This window comes from Amia ocellicauda, chromosome 3, assembly GCF_036373705.1.
Source record: "Amia ocellicauda isolate fAmiCal2 chromosome 3, fAmiCal2.hap1, whole genome shotgun sequence".
NCBI lineage: Eukaryota > Metazoa > Chordata > Actinopteri > Amiiformes > Amiidae > Amia > Amia ocellicauda.
Genome location: NC_089852.1, coordinates 8768184 through 8786427, shown reverse-complemented (window position 1 = coordinate 8786427; position 18244 = coordinate 8768184). Strand labels below are relative to the sequence as shown.

Genomic DNA, 18244 nt, shown 5'->3' with positions numbered 1-18244 from the left:
ATTCTCAAAGGGACTCTATAGCACTCCAAAGCTTAACTTGCTAAGACACCTATAGATGGAAATAAAGAGGCACATTTTTTCTCTTCAAACATCTAACATTCATCACCATTGACAAAAATACATCCACAGGGGCCAGTTACGATTTGTCAGTCCAGTGCAGAATTTTTAACCCATGTATTTGTCAGACTTTGCAACTTGACATTGAAACATAAACAGAGTAATGTCTGTCTAAAATCAAGTGGGAGTGATTTATGAAAGTGCAGCTAGGGAAACCCTGAAGAAAGCTGGCAGATTTGTGTGACTGAGATCTAAAACCTAAAACGCAAAATGTTTGGATGCCACACAGAGTTCACAGGGAAACCTTTTATATTAATACGTTTATCTTTGATAAAGCTTCCAGGCTTTTTTTAGTGCTTTCAACCACACATTTAACTGCATCCAAATACTTGATTTCTGACATTTATCTATGTTTTATTTGATTCCTAACGTGAACCAAGAAAAACAACACATGGCTTATTTTGGAAAAAACAATGACCAATGCAATCCATAGACAAGAAATGATACCACCAATGTGAAAGACAATACGTGTGTGATGTAACCAAAGCATCTCTCCTATAACTACATGATTCAAAATGATGTCTTGTGTGTCATTTTGAAAGAATGGCTTCTTTAAATTCACCTCTATAGCCTTGAGAGAAACACCACAGATGAATGTTTTAAATAAGGAAAGCCTGCTTTATAATTCAATTCGCCACGTAGCTCTGATATCAGTCTGCAGAAAATTGTTATTTGGCCTGATTCTCTTGACTGGTGAAAAATATAGTGTAGGAAAAGGTAAGTGAATTGTACTGGAGTAACTGGGTTATTTGGAAAACCCCTCTAGCATTTGAAGCTCTCTTCTATTTAATTAAGAAACTACCTTATATATTTAACTATGTGCAAGAAGTTAATCAGAAAATAGCTGCAGCCACAAAATATATTTGAAATAATTTAAGTCAGTTTCAATTTTATGCTTGTTTCATAGCATAATTTGAGCACACCTAATATTATTAATGGCATAATGTCTTAACCCTTTGCACATTTTACCAAGGCATGCAAATATACTTAGGAATTCAACTTACGGACGCATCTGCTTCTTAACTATATATATATATATTTTTTTAAATCATATAACACCTTAGTGTAAAATGATTTCAAGCCATATCAATATCTGCAGGCAGAGAGTTTGCATCTTCATTTGTAGAGAATATAATCTCGTTAGCTTGGTTTGAAAACTAAACAGTACCCTCTATTGGACAATAAAGACATTGCAGTGTTTCAGTCATGACCCTTAAAAAAGTAGTAAAAGCGAAGTGTTTGTATGAGATCAGTGCAATTTTCTTTATTCCATGTTCCTAATGTGTTGAAGAGCAATTAAATACATATTGTAGTGCATTTCTTATGACCTAATATCTAGGAAAGGAAATATGATCATTTGCTCTGCACCAAATCTCTGAGAAATGTAACTAGTCACACATGAAAAAGGAAAAAGGCATTTTTTTTTACCATATTTAGACACAGTGTTTCATAGCTTTGTATTATTTGCTTGTGATTTGATTGAACAAACAGAATACCAATTTCAGCTTATGTTAGATTTAGCCTGTGATGCATAGTTGGTCCTCATAATAATTTAAACAACTCAACCTTTTTATACATAAAGCTTGTTCAGTGTGTTACAGGAACTAGACCAACCTTAAAACATTTAATTGCAAAACAATAGATTTCAAGGGTGGTTGAAGGGTTTAATTGTGAGCTTATTGTATTGTAGACCAGTGAAAGAGACAGAGTGCTACACTGTGATAGTCCTCTGTGCAGCTACATCACTCATGTCAACAGCAAGCCATAATATCCATTTCACAGGATGTAAAGAAGGTGGAAGTAATCAATTGTACTGTTTACTTCTTGAAAGGTGGAAAAAGCTTTAGATTTGTGCTATTTAACCAAAGTACTGTAGAAAGTGAAATACGATTTTATTGCAACACAGTCTGGGACAGGTTATATAACAATATATACTTTGAAGTTGAAAATAACCAGCTTAATTTATGTGGCAAAAGGGGATTATTATGGTGCAACATTTCTAAGAGCAATCAATCCCAGTGAATGCTCAATTATTACAGAAAAATCAGCGTGAATTCAATTTTTTAACTGAGTTTTGAATCCAACCCTGGATGTTATTTAGAATAGTTTTAAGGATCAAGTCACAGATCATTTAACTGTAGCTAAAAAGTTATTTTACTGCACAACCATACCTAATTCTTAGCCTTAGCCATTGAGATTGATCTAGATTTGCCTTGGTAAGTGTGAGAGAATTAAAGAACAGTCGTTTGGATGTGATAGAATTAATGTCTCAAAAGAGCCACAATCACAGTTCTATAATCTCTGATTAACAAGAACATTTCTGCCAGTGACTCCTGTATTTAATTTAAAAGCCTGTTAATTACATATTTTTTCGGGACCATGTTTTATTAGTTCTTCTGAAGCAGATTCAATAGCATGTTTCAGATCTGTTCTTTTGACTCTTTATACATGGCTTTGTGATAGTTGTCTTTTAGTTGTTGATTTAATGTCTCTCTACATAATAATAGCAATTATTATGCAACCTAAAATACCATGAATATCACATATATGTATAAGAGTATTATTTTTCTCACAGCACTATATCCAACTGGCATGCGATTTAACTAAGCTTAATTATAAACAGCTTTCAACAATCCCAAACAGGCTAAGTGCAGCTAATATGTGTGCGTTGCATTACCTACTTACTATAATCTATAATCAGTAGAAAAATGTGACGATGTTGAAATTAGACATGTACTTTTTCATGTAGCTTCATGATAATTAAATCAAATGTAATTAGCTCAATTTGGTCTGCACTGCAGCAGTCGCAGCACAACACTTTGTGTCCATTTTATGTTTAATCCTATATATAACCACATCCTGGTCAGAACAGTATTATTTGTACATGTGTAAAATACAATACAAAGGAATGCATGAAGAAAATAAAGAATCCTAAAACATATACTGTGAGCACTCCCAAACACTGTGCACAACATTCCCAGTTTAGTTCTCTTGCCAAATGATACACAGTTATATAAATTGCATAGTTATATAAAACTAAGCTACACAGTTCACACCATATTGGAGTCACTGCTGGAAGCTATGTAAAAATGAAACACTTAGTGAGTTAAATAAGCAGTATCAACTTCTGTCAGTAATACCTGCCCCCAGGTTCAGCCCCAGAACAGAGTCAACCCAATCACTCTGTTGCCCTAAAATACATAAACATGTAGCTGTATACATTCTAGATTCTGAGAAAAGATACTGAAACTAACAAACTGCATTAAAAACATTTGTGCGTTGTGCAGTCCAATGACTTTAAATATTTACATGTTAAAATAACTGTATACATGAAATGAAAGCTGATAGACCCTTCAGAGAATTACTTTATTTATTTAGAGGTTGGGACTATTATCTCTTTTTTTATAAATAACATCTTTTGGAAATTAAAATGATCTGATTTTATTTAAAAGGGTATACTAAATATTGAATCGACTGCAGTTGGACTGAATCAAAGTCAACAGATGATTTATTTTAATCAAATAGGAACAAATCTACCATCTTAAGATTTGATCAATGGCCCCCCCAAAAAAGTTATGGTAGATTTTAAGCTCTGTATAAAGTATAAAGATTCATTAGACTCTTTCACCATTTTTCTTTCGAAATTACAAGAATGGAGTCCTTATGCTGAACATGCCTTGCAAGGAGAAGTGCTGAAATCATTGTAAATTACCTCTACCTCAGCCCCTTTATCCATGTGTAATGAATCAAGGAGGTCCCAAGGGGAAAGAGAACGAAAGCCTAATATTAAAGAACTGCCATCTGGCTTTCTTACATAGAAATGCCAGGAAATACTCTCCAGAATTTATTCTTTATTATGATGGATCATAATGTGCTTTACTTTCCATAGAATTTGTAGGGACATTATGAGCTATAAGATAACATCCCCCCAGGCCTACTCCAAAGATGCTTCATTTGGTTATTAGTGCTGCATGAAACGATCTGATTATTATGAATTTTCTCTCACATATAAGGATGATTTAACAGATAAAAATATTGTCTACAAGGATTTGTATCAATTAAAGCATTGTGGAATAAATATAAGGAAAGTAATGACCTCACTTGTAAGAGAAAGCAATAATTTGCATATTCCCAGGTTGCTAAGGTCTTTGCATTTCCCTACTTAAATGTTGACTGTTTAATTGAATTATTTGCACTTGCATAGATAAATAATGCAACCACACAGGATTCTCAATATCGGTTGAAGCACCTGTTTTGTAACTGAGGTGATCAGCTATCACCAGTTATTTTTCCATTTCTAAACAGGACACTCACTGTCATTGCACTTAGCTTTCATTGTGTATTTTTCTGATTTATTTTATGTTCCACGACAGAAACTTCAACTGAAACTCAAACTGATTTGGAGTCAATTAAATGAATACTTCTAAATGTAGACAACATAACTGTGCCTCTATACTACATTAAGAAAATATACCTCACTTCATTAAAAAGGAAAAGTACACTCTGGGTCTCTTATAGGTGTATGAATCCTAAACCCGCTTTTCAACTTTTCAAGTTCATTAAAACTAAACCTTAACATCACAAGAAGCAATTTCCATCAACTCTGCATTAACACTTCGTCAGCATTTTCAAACTCTTAATAATCTGTACCATTTATGGGACCGCATCAAATTACTGCTCATTTTATTTCTAGCCTTGGTGAATTCCCCACTGACCCGGCATTATTTCCTAAGAGACAGGCGTTCAAAGACTACAGTTAAATGGCTCCTCAGGATGTATTCTATAGCTAGGATTTAGATAACCCACATTTTATTTCCTTTGAGACTATTAAGCAAATTTCAAATACACTAAATCAAAAGGTAACGCTCCTTATACTTACTTTAACTACATTGCAATAAACTCAACAAACATTGAAATAATATTGCCTACTGCAGGTACTGCATGTAGTTGTAGGAAATTTGCCAGACTTCACAACTGCAGTGTTCAGTGTTGATACATTTTTCCAACTCATACTTCTAGAGTAGATTTGAGGAACAATATCATATTCATCACCACTGCTGGATGAAGGTCTCTGAAATATTGATCCAATTGTTAAATGTAGTTTCTCCAGCAACAATAATCTTTCTTTCATCTTTGATTTGGTCTTTTGTCTCTTGGGAGCCGTTCCAAATTGCTTTAAACCTAAACGTTTGTATTTTTTTTCATTGGATTGAAGTTCCTTTCTATCAGTTTTCTTGGTCTTGACAAAGTTGTTGAACATGTCTTTTGTCTTGCTTAAATTTAGAGTCTAGTTTTCTTAATTGCACCTACAAGTTCCCGATTTCCAAGCTGTAGGTCTTCTGAACGTTTCGGCAAGGATGACTGTAATGAGGCAATCTCAAGGGACTCAAATAAGCGGTTTACCTTAATTGCTTTCTCCTCCCAACTTCAACACATTGAACATGTTGTAAAGAGTTTTAGAGACCGTTTCTCCGAGATGCACCCCTGGTTTCCTCAATCTTTTGATTTCCTTGAGCACTGATGATGAAAAATTGAAACATTTAAATCAAATGCTCATACAGTTGAAACATCCCTGACACAGGAACTAGCACATAAACATTTATAACAATGCATTAGTACATTGTAGTCAAAACATCTTTTGTTGAATCAAACGACCACAACCCAGTCAATTAAAACAGAATGGATCTTCAGACAGTCATACACAGATTTACATGTGCCAATTTTAAACAGCCAACTGAATACATAATGCTGAAATATGCAGAACATAAAACAAATTATTTTAAAACTGTTCAGTCTTCAAATTAAAAACTACAGAACCAAATTATGACAAATTTAAACTATTTCTGTGGCACTGTGTTCCCTGCTCTACCTCCAAAATGTATTCATGCTAACTGAAAACAAAATCAAACTACATAATTGCATAGTCTAATGTCCAACCATTCCTTTTAGATTTACAAACTCAAGCTCTTTACATTAGTGTAGCACAATCTACGATATCATAAAATGTTTTGCAACGTTCATAAACGGACCATAAGTTATAATTTCATTAATTTCACTTTTTTTTTTAGACATTAATATGATTCAAAGCAGAGTGCATTCAGAATGTATTAGTAGACAGAGGTGCATAAAAAAAAAAAAAAAAAAAGTTTATTGCTGCCAAAAGTTCAAGTAAAATAAAAGCTGTCAGATACAAATAAAGCATACCCACACTTATAACATGAACATTTATTGCTTTATAGGAATACTGTATTGAAAGCCCAAGCATTCAGTTTACACAGAAATTATACAATTATATACCGTCTCACAAAGGCAGTGAACACTTATTACAATCTACAAAATCTACTTTACAGAAATTTAAAAATTCTAAATATCAAAAAGTACAGTTGCAGAAACAGTTACAAATTTGGCAGCCAGTAATTGTTATGGAGGTTTGTATGTGAAATGACTTGGTATTCAATGAGGTTTTAAATTGAAAACATTGGGAGGGTAAGCATTTGTGCTTTGAGCTGGTTTTCAGTTATTAAACAACCACTGGCTGTCAAAGTAGTATGTTCAAAAAATAGGTCATTCAGTTGAAAAGTTTATATAAATTATGGTGGTTCAATGCACCCTAAAATTATAATTCTTGTATTAGACAAGGTAAAGTTAATATGTTAGATTGCTCTTCCAATACATTTAGCAGTGTCTCTTAGCAATGACCTGTGCATATTGGAAGAAAACAAAACGTCTGAAAGGAACCTACTCTGATATACTCACACCATTTAGGAAAACTGAATAATTTCATAGTTCTTCTAATGGATGCAAATATATAAGCTAAAAATAGCTTCCATTCTACAACCAAAACTTGAGTCAAACATTTTAAATCAGCCAAGTTTCAAACATTTAAGGACAAAACTATTCTTCTGTAGATATCTGAAACTCACCACCACAGGCACCTCAAATGATTATGAAAACGGTGTACAGGTTTAATAGCGTTCCTGGAATGTGTTTTAATCCTGCCGTGTCATCTGTGAAAGTGTCCAGAGTTTAGCATTGGTCAGATTTCATGACATGGGTACAGAATTTGAAACCTTGGCTTTTTTCTGTTGTACAAAATAACTGAACTGACATCCACGGGGAAAAGAAATATATATATATATATGAACGTGATGTGAAATGCACCATTCAAACAGGTTTAGAGTTTAACCAATGAGGATTAAGTCTTAAATCCCAAGTAAAACCCTAAATTTGATAAATATCGACCAAGTGTGAAAAACCTGCCACAAATTTCAGAAAAAAAAAGAAAAAAAAAAGCTTGTATAACTAAATGTAATGAGCTCCAAAACAACTGTCAAAATTATAACCTTCCAGTTTAAAAACTTTAATTCCAAATAAAAATCTATACACAAACCACTGATTTGAACAAACCAAAAAGTCAGCGGTAAGCTTGGCCTGAACGAGCTGGCATTCACAGTTCTAAGGATGTGCAACTCTTTCAGGGTTTACTCCTTTGAGACGTGTTGGAGAACCAGCTTCTCTTGGGAAACTAAAGGTCCACTTTATTTATTTATTTTTATTATTTTTTTATACAGTGTAAAATCAGAGCCTTGTGGAAAATACTGCACCATAAATATCCCTGCAGTTAGTCTTGCTCCATGGGCTCTTCTGCCGTTTCTGTGGCTTCCGTACTGTTCTCCATTGCGCTCTCCGAGGGGGTTTCAGGAGTCTCAGTGGAAGAGGCCGTCCCGGGCTCTTCATTCACGCTGCTGTCTTCACTGCTGCTGCTGCTACTGCTGCTGCTGCTGCTGCTGCTGCTACTACTGACAGGGTCAATACTCTCGCTCGTTTCCCTGCCTTCAGGGCTCAAATCCTTATCTGGCTGCGATGGCTGCTCGGACTGGTCCATTTGATTGTTTTCCTCCGAGGTATCCTCTGTAGCAGACGAGACCTCCCTCTCGGCCTTGTCCTTGGCGGTCTCCCCAGCCGAGCTTTCAGTCTGCGTACTTGAAGGCTCTAAAAATACGAAGCAATGAGGTAAGAGATGTAAATAGACTCATTCACCTGAAATTCACCAATCATATTAGGCGTCTGGCAACTACCTACTACACACAAACTGGAAAAGTTTATCAAATAATCGCCCTCTCTCAGTATTAAGATGAGGTCGGACTAGCATTTAGGAATAATCTAATCTATTTTTGTTATATTCTACTTAGGGAGTAAGGAATCTATGGCATGAGTATTTGACCTTTAATTGTATTTTAAATTGGTTTTCCCTTAAGACAATCAAATGAATTATCTCCCTCTCTTTCATATGTTAAACTTCTATTAAAGTTGTAAGAACTAATCCCACCCACACGAAAAAGAAAAAAAACAACACCTTGTTCATCTGTGGTCAGAGGGTCGGCACCTTTGTGGTCTTCCGTCTCTCTTTCCTGAGCGTCTGAGGATTCGGCCTCCTCTGGCATTTCTGCCGAGCTTTCACCGAGACTGGAGTCGAGGGCTTCCTTCTCTTTGTCTTCCTCATCTTCATCGTCTTTGTCAAACTTGAGTCTCTTTACCTCATGGCCCTCAGCCTCCATTGGGTCTTCATCTTCAAGGTGTTTGTTTTTCACAGGACTACCCAGAGTACCTTCTCCTTCCGATGTTGACGAATCACTTAACAAGACAAAAAATAAAACTACACTTTCAGGATTACAACACTATAAACATTGACCGTGCTTGTACAAGGTACTGAAATGTGACCTGGAGATCAATTTTTCTATTCACACACCAAAGAAACTTGAGTTGCTACTGAGTGAAATTTTCCAGGCTATCCCATCAACATATCAATATAATTTACACTAATGTGATGGGGAGAAAGGTAGCTCAATACAAATACCTATGAATTACTGTTGAGGGCAGGCACAAGGATAGTGATTTACACAAGAGATGCACGTGTGATATGGGCCAAGTTCATCTGGCAGTCAGAATGAAAACCTGCCACGTAAGCAATCATACATTTGTAAGGTCAGAAACTAAATCCTGGGTCCCCACGTTTGAACAAGTAAAAACTATTGAGAGTAAGCTTCCGAAACAATACCTTTGAGGCTTTTCGTCCGCCTCCTCTGTCGTGGGCTCTTTGTTTTCTGTACTGTCAGGCAAACCATTTGTTGCTAGAGAACTCGAGAGAGAGAGCTTTGGTCTGTTCAACGGCCTCGGTGTTCCAGGTCCATTTACATTCCTAGAGCCACACAGTAAAGAACATTTCCCATTCATACAAACATTTATATTAATCATAAAAAAAATTATATATATATATACACACACACACACACATAATGGTCATTCATTAGATAATGTACTCATGACAAATTACCGGCATGGTTGTACCACAATATAATAAACTTATGACACTGAATATGTAACACTGGGGAAGTAGTGGTTAGGGCTCTGGGCTCTGGAGTGGAGGGGTGTGGGTTGAATCCCAGGCGGGGGCACTACTGTTGTACCCTTGAGCAAGGTACTTTACCTAGACTGCTCCAGTCAATGCCCAGCTAAATGAGTAAAATATACAATACATCACATTTATTGTGTACAAGTCACACTGGATAAGGGTGTCTGCTAAGAAATCAAGTAATTATAATAAAAACAATACAATCACATGTGGTGGTCAAGGTAGGCAACAAAAGTGATCCATTTTCTTTTAACAACAATAAAGAGCTGTGATTAACATATTAAAAGCATACCTGTCTGAATAACCAGAGGAATTAGCAGGAAACATAACACCATTCATCCTGTTCAAACTACTGGAGCCATTTTTCCTGCAAAGACAAGCAAGCAATTTAATGAAATTGTTCTATGGCCTCTTGCACAGTCAGAAAATGCAGAAATGACAATCCTCCAAATGAGACAGTTAATAGGAATTTTACAGTTTTACAAAATAAGTATTACTGATCTAGTAAAGTAGATCATGTTATAATCTTGCATACTTACTCTGATGTTGGATATACACAGCTGACAACCATGACATTCTAGAGGGGAAAACAAAACACATGGGGGGGGAAAGGTGCTTTAAGTTTTCAGTTGTAATACAAGCCTAACATTTTTGTTTAGGTTATTTACATTTGTCTAAATAAAATTATTGAATTGGAGTTTGTAATCCAATAGTTAACGTAATTTAAGATTGTAAAATTCAGATAAAATGTCTTTTGGTGTAAATTATTTAAGCATACTTTACATAATTAAAAAATTGCTTGATAATGTAAATGTGAAGTTCATTATAATTACCTTTTCAACACCCCTAAGAAATTTGTCAGTCCCAGTGTAATTCCTCTTGGGTTCAGTCAGTAATTCACATAAACGCTGAATAGTAAAAGGGATTCTAAACAAACCAGAAACAATAAGAAGGTTTTCAGGAATACAGCTCACAGATTACAATCTCTAGAAACAATTAGTGGTAATGATAAAATGTCTGCAGTAAGGATCACTCACAATAAACTCAAATTAAACAAATTGTTGTGTGTTTTAACTACAGTAGATGGCGCTATTGTATCAGGCTTGGTGTGCAAATCCAGATTTTCTTACACAGGCCAAGGCAAGTATAACACAAGACTAGAGACTATGAAATATCAGTTTAAGGAATATAAGTCTTGGCTAGTTGAAAAGCAGCATTTCACAAATTATATTTTGTATTACAAGAAATGCCCTACAGCTAAAAAGCTTAAACAGCAAATGAACATGTCCACAGTTCTACTGCCACCTACCCATTGTATCCATTAACTATTTTCAGAATTCTCTCCTTCATTTCCTCGAAGGGAATGTACTCCACATTTGGGTTAGCAGGCCCTCTCTGTTCAGGGGCTGTTGCTCTGAAATCATCCATCACTTTCTCTAGCTTAAAGAGGAAATAGCTTTTGAACTGTGACCACTGAATCCTAAAAAGGGGGGGAGAGAGAGAGAGAGAGAACAAGGTTTGACCTCAAATACATATACTACAAAACCCTATAAAGAATGTTGATCAACATAATTTCAACTTTAATCTATACGAGCCATTAACAGAAGGAAGATACAGGTTCATCAGTTCAAGTTCATGTTAACAATTATAGGGTTATCATGTCACACCACAAAACCTTAATTGTCATTTTTAAGAGCAACACTGCTTTGCCTTACTACATTTTGCAATGTTTTTTTGGGGAAAAAAATTGTCACTGGCAAATATGATTATAAACTGTAAGACATTAGATTCTATACACTACACCTAAAATGTTATTTTTTTTTAAATCCTACTTAAATAACTTTTTAAATTTTCATTAAACATACCTTACAACAACTTAGACAGCTCTCTGTTCAGCCTTCATCTTTTCCGATGAAATTAAACATTTAAAAAGAACAGCAATACAATCTCCATCTACATCATGCGTGTAAATATTTTATGTTCATTTATGCAGCTGAAGGATAAATGATACATGAACAAACATCCACAGTTGTCCAAGCTTATATCAATAATCCTTCAGATCTCAAAGAAAATGTACAGATTAGTCTTTAAAGCCCTACTACAACGGAGCTTCAAATGAACACTTTCAAACCCAGGTGAGATCCAATATAATTTATTTATTTTGAATATTGTTTTAGATATTTCCATGAAGATTCTGATTACATAAGTTTGTTCCATAACCAAGTCTCAAAACATGATACAAATGTTACAGTTCAGAGCTATACTGATGTTGAATATAAAGACTTTACAGTACCTTGTACAAAAAGAGAAATATATCCAACTTCAAATTTTACATGTAGGGCTATATTTCTATTGCTATGCTGATGGGTACTAAGGGGTCAAAAAGATATTTGCAGATCATATGAACTGTGGAATTAGTTTAAAATGGATAGTTTACTTTTCTGTTGTATTACTATTAGGACCATAAAAAGAACCTCTAAAACAACCATGTTTACTTTCTGCCCCTAAAGTGTCCAAGCATGAATACAACAACACTTAAACATTTAAAATCATTCTATTGAACTAGCCCCCAATGGGAATATAGGGTAAATACAATAGTTTCTTTTTACTTGGCACATTATACAACCCACAAAGCAGTAACTACAACGCTAAGCATTACTCTCAAGAACCATTTAGGGAGGGAAGGGATAAGCAAAAAAATAAGCTTAGAAAGTCAGCAGCATTGACCAAATGAAGAAAATATATACATATGGTTTAAAGCCTAGGGGACATAAATAGATCATGCAAGGTAATAAAAGTCTATATTTCAATGGTTTGTCAAAAAGTTATAAAAAAAAAAAAAAAAAGTATGAATTAATAAACCTTGTTCACTGAACTGTAAGCTTTGATCATATTTTACGCACCGTGGTAATGGTAGATCATAAACAGCTTGATAAAACAGTTTGCTCTATTTATGAGAGGTCATACCAAAAAATGTGATGTCAGAATTGCAGTTGTATTCCAGTCATTATGGACAGACAAACCTAAAGCGTTCCCTTTAAATTACACTAAGCTAATTTAAAATGTGTATTATATATAGAGGGATGTATTATACTATGTTTATTTCAAAGACATTTCTAGTTTTAAAACTATACAGTTTAGAATAAGTGTCTATTATGTGTCCTGGTTTCATAAAGCTAACATAAATAAGATGGTGCTTTTACCTTGCCTTAAATCTGAGAAACATTCTAATAAATGATGACAGGTTAATTCTCTTTGATGTTGTTCCACATGCAGTTTATTTATAAGCATTTTATTAATATGGTTTCCATTCATAGTGGATTTGTACCTCTTAAGAATATGTTCTCAAGTGATTAAAGCAGACCATTATTTCTGTACAGGATTGCCTGTCCTACATTTTATGAATTCAGAGACAATAATTGAATCTAATCTTATACTGTGGTCCAAGCTGAGATTCTCTGCACTGTTACTCTCAAACTCTAATGAAAGATAATTTTATGCAAAACATTAATTACCAAGCTTGTTCAGGGCAAGTTCCCCTTCCTTCATCTCTGCGAGAACAACTGAATGGGGAAAACAGAAATGATGTGGCAAATTTTAACACATCTGGAAACAAGGAAATTAAATGTTATGCACTCAAATCCATCAAAAAGGTAAATACTAGCAAGATGCATAATTTAAGCAGATGAAGTAAACACTGTAGAACTTTGTTTTAAAGCAGGTTTTAAAGTAAAAATGTAAAGAATTGGTGATTAATGGATGCATAGATGTGTATTTCTTCAGTAGCAGTTGGTATTTGATACTGATCAAATGCTCTTTGTTCCTCTAGCACTGTTTTGACATATGCAGCATCTCTATTGCAAATAAACAGTAGTGAGTGTCATCAGCATGCCATCTCATTTGATAGCCAAAAACTGGTGCAGGTGTCAGTCACAAACTACCACTGGAAGGAGTGAAATCTGATAACACATCTAACCAAGCATGTCAATCATTTAACAGGACTGTACCAGAACATATGGAAGTCTAGAAAGTAATAAATGCCATATGAGTAACAAACTCCTGTATACATGAAAAAGTAACCTATGTCTATTTCAAATGTATTTTTTGCCTATACAAATAGTGTAGGTTTGTTTTAATTAAAAACAATGTTTTGAAAAGCTGAAAATCATTGTAATACTAATTTCTACTAAATAACATTTAAAAAAATCTACATACTGCTGGAAATGTAAGTAATCAAACATTGCAAACCATACTCAAAAGGAAGAAAAGCCTTAACAAATGCCAAAAGCTTGGTGAATAAAACCTAAATATTTAGTCTCAAACATTAAATGGAAAATAAAAACATTAAGAGTTTCCTATCACTATTTTCTTTTCATATTCTGAGTCAGAAAAGTAGTACATCTGGAAGGAATGGTAAAACAAATTATATATAATTAAACAAATGTTGGGTGTTCTGATTATGGGAATCACGATAATTAAAAAACAAAAACACTACTACCTAAAATCAGGCTCAATTTGGAGAATAGGAAGTCGTGCCAAAGTTAATTCTACGGTCCTTCAACAAGTCTCATTTATCATAGGATTCATTTTCTAAAATATTACTACAAAACAAGTTCAAAACAGCCTAAATATGTTCACAAAATCAGATAGGCCAAAGCAGGACAGCCCTAATATGGAAGACTTAACTACTGCTTTGGCTGCACTGCAGTCCATCCAAGATGTTTTGATTTATAGCTGCAAGGGCCAACTTGTTTGATAACAAAAAATATATCTAAAATAATTTGCTGATTCAATTGTAGTCTTCAAAATGTATGTTTAACATGTTTTCTTTCTGCTTTATCTTATTGCTAATATTACCATTTATACTTGAATTAACATTAAAAAAAAGTTCAACCCTGCATTTAGAATCGGATTAAATCATTCATAATGTTTCTATATACTTACAAACAAAAAGTATGATAAAGGGGATACTATCTCATTCTATTTATTATTTTATCAATTGTTTGTGGTTTCGTTTCTTGCTGTTTTCAGTTTATCAATCTGTAAAGCGCTCTGCGACTTTAAACGGTCTCTCTCTGCACTCAAACGTTTTAGAAGACTAAAGGAAATCTTTGTTTGAGGTGCAATATTCATCTAGAGGATGAGTTCTCGAACTAATAGATATTTAAAAATAAAAAGATGAATTCATTATTTTATGTATATAAATAGCTAGAGGCTATAGGAGCAAAACAAATTGTATACACTTCCCTTAGAACCGATCCAAAAGCTAAAACACAGCAATACGTTTGAACATTCAAGTCATTATAGATCAAACTCTGTGGGCACATGCTTCTAGGGCCAGACAAAGTCCATAGTTCACTCATAGCTGCTTTCAGAAAGCAAAAATATCAATTAGCTCCCCTTCTGAAGCAACTGTACACTCAGTAGAATGTGTAAAGGGAAGCGAACATTCAGAAAGAGAAACTTTGAAAATTAAAACTGCACAGTAAGATACTGTATAAAATGACTCAATCTTCCATTTTGCAACAGGTGTCACCTGAAATGAAGGTTATGTCTATAAGCAGTGCTTGACGGGGGTGTTCCACATAATGGATGCAGACAAAACAAAACCTGCTGCTAGGACCAGTATGTAATAACAAAACTACCTCTTTGTATTTATTACAATACAAAGCTTCTCTTTGTATTGATGAAATGGCAGCAAGCCACTCCACAAGCGATAAACTATACTTTTAATGTTTAATATTTTCACATAGAAAATAAAAGACTACAAACTACAGTTTAAAAACTAAAACTCCCCCCCTAGTTACTTTGGTTTTTCAGGGGGTGGGTGGAGTTGCTGACAATGTACTATATTTACAATTGCAGGAGGTCTGTTTAATAAACTCCTATTATTGGCTAGAGGTGTTTAAAACCGTAGGCTTCCGTGATGGTGTATGAAATGTAAATAATGCACAATGCTTCTTTAGCCTGCAGTTTTAAAAGCATATAGATTAGACACATACATCTGTATACATGTGTCCCACGATCACCCAACTGCATGCTCAGTTTCTCTCGCTAACACTGGAAAATGTTGAAACCCAAAGTGCAGTTCCGCTGTCCTCCGCTGGGGAGACAGCCTGTGTCCATTTCTCTTATTCCACTCCCGAGACATAATCATAGGCCTCTTATGGGGACTCGCAGGGAAATATACTCACATAGTCTCTCCCGTCTTGGCGACATGACACAGAAACTGGTCCAACACTGGACACACTTCCTTCTTCCCTTTCTTCTCGAAATCTGGAGGGAAGGACAAGGGCAGGGGAGGATTTAGGCACAGAAAACACGAGTTTGATCACACCAGGCTGGCTGCCTAACCTCTGCTTCCACAAAAGTTACCAGAAACGACGGGGAACTGCGCCGAAATCACGCCGAACGTCAGCGCGGCACACGTTCGCCGGCCATTGTGAAACTTTCCCGCTACCTTTAAACATGCACACGATCAATAACTTATAGGATTATGATCGGTGCAGTTTTATAACCGCGGTGAATGTAAGTTACCGGCTTTGGGTTAAAACTACACCTCCATACACACTCAGACTACTGCACGTCGATGTAGAGCACGTTGCTAACCTACTAATAGTGTTTAAAAGCTCATATTATCACATACACCAGCCTTTTCGTAGTTAATTTTGATCATACAATTACATACACAACCGCCACCGCCACATTCAACACCTTACTACTCTGGCAACCTAAACCCAGTTCCCACCACCCAAATCTTTACTTTTCCCAGCAAACACAGATCGCTAGCCAGACTCCATCTAACCACCTTTCAGAGCCTCCAGAAGTGTGTCGATTTCCATGATCGTGGTGTGTAATGTTGAAGCTCTTTCTCTGTCTATCTCCTCCTGAATCCAACAGGAAACAGAAAGCTGGCAGCAGCAGCGTCCGAGACAAAAAATCGGCACTTCAATATGGCGCCCGTGACGTCACTGCCTGTCTGCGGACGCACCGAGCATGCGCGGTCGGCGCGGTCGGAGACTGTGCACAGGCTGACAGCTACCGTTAGGGCCCAGCTAGAGCAGAGCCGGGTTCATAGGCTGCTCCCACGGCTGCTCCCACTGCTGCACAGAGGCTAAATAATCGTGCAAGCCAGCTACTTTCAGCCAGTCATGCAGTTGCATCAATAACAGCTTCACATGCCATCGCATGTTTTGTGAAGTTATTGGCTCCACTTTTTTTTGCTTGTGAGCAATCCATAGTGCATGAGCAGTCACGTTGATGGGAGCTTTTACACAAATGTTCAAGTCCTTTTATTAACACTACTACTATGAACATATATATAAAATGATCTAATTTCTAAATGCATTATACATGATATCCTAATTTTTTTTAAATCAATTGTAGCAGGTGATATAAAGATATATTAAAATCAGCTCTTCTATGCTCTGTAAATAGTAAAGTTGCACTATTGTTAAATGTAGTGTAGGGTGTTCTTGCCAAATGCAGTTAATGCCAGTTAATAATGTTTGGGATAGAAACTTGATTTCACTAAGAATCTGGATTACAACCATTTGTTTCAATGTACTTTTCCTCTTAGTCCTATATTAGTTGTGTGTATTTGTTTAAAAATACTAATGAGGTCCAAAAGACACTACAATTAATGAAATTAGTGTGCTGGCAAAATATATATAAAAAAAAAAACAGATAAAGTCAAATAAACTTCCTTTTTATTGCTGAAGATTAATTTAATTACTGCGAAGGCGAAGGAGATATGCTGATACGGGCATCGACTCTCCAGCTGGTGAAATTTCAAAAACTGTTGGGGCTGATGGCGGCCGCCTTGAATATTCTTCCCTTGGGCCTTCTGCACATGCGCCCATTGCAACACTGGGTAAACGCCCACAAGCTACACCCAGCGAGACACAAACACCACCCACTGACAGTGACCTCAATGTGCTGGCAGGCACTGTCCTGGTGGAGAAATCTGAACAATCTGCGCCTCGGCTCCCCCCCTCGGATGCCCGCACAGACGGGAAGTCATCACCACAAACACCTCTACAACAGGCTGGGGTGCTGTCTGGAATAGGATGGGAGTCCAAGGAGTGTGGAGCGGCCTCTGGTCAGTTGCAAACATCAATGTACAGGAGCTGCAAGCGGTGTGACTGGCGCGGCACCATTTTCGCCATGGTTTGGCAGACAGACACGTCCTGGTTCAGATGGACAACATGTCAGTGGTGGCCTACATCAACCACCAGGGAGGCCTACACTCACCCAGACAAGGTGTGGACGGCTTTGCTCACCCATGGCCACAGGAACTGCTGTGTGTCTTCCTCCCACTGCCACTTCTTCCACTGACACTGGAGAGGATTCGCCAGGAAGGAGCTCAAGTTCTCCTGATCGCCACCTGGTGGCCGAGACAATTGTGTTTCACGACGCTGGCACAGATGATCAGCGCGGATCTGTGGCAGCTTCTGCTTTGACGGGATTTGCTGAGCCAAGCAGAGGGACTGTTATGGCATCCCAACCCAGCACAGCTGCAGGTGTGGGTTTGGCGCCTGAAAGACACCACCTGATGTCTCTGGGGCTGCCTGTTAATGTCGTGGAAACGCTGCAGTCAGACAGGGCCCCCTCCACCAGGGCCTAATATACTTAAAAGTGGTCAGCTTTTCAGAGCTGGTGTCTAGAGAGACGTGTGGATCCGGTGTCGTGCCCCATATCGACAATCCTGTGCTT

The 18244-nt window shown here is 36.4% G+C and overlaps 1 protein-coding gene across 2 annotated transcripts; it reads right to left on the bottom strand.

Moving 5' to 3' along the window:
* Positions 1 to 6327: 6327 nt before the first annotated feature.
* Positions 6328 to 16491, bottom strand: ppp4r2b (protein phosphatase 4, regulatory subunit 2b). Of its 2 annotated transcripts, XM_066698052.1 has the most exons (10): positions 16338 to 16491; positions 15724 to 15805; positions 13045 to 13092; positions 10839 to 11009; positions 10363 to 10456; positions 10069 to 10106; positions 9822 to 9896; positions 9176 to 9316; positions 8474 to 8751; positions 6328 to 8109 (listed from the first exon to the last, which is right to left on the bottom strand). In XM_066698052.1, exons 1-10 carry the CDS (start codon positions 16369 to 16371, stop codon positions 7739 to 7741), a joined length of 1332 nt encoding a protein of 443 aa, XP_066554149.1. In that variant the 5' UTR covers positions 16372 to 16491; the 3' UTR covers positions 6328 to 7738. The 2 variants fall into 2 exon arrangements, with proteins under 2 accessions (XP_066554149.1, XP_066554150.1); XM_066698053.1 differs by lacking the exon at positions 13045 to 13092 and having other exon boundaries at positions 16338 to 16490.
* Positions 16492 to 18244: the final 1753 nt, after the last annotated feature.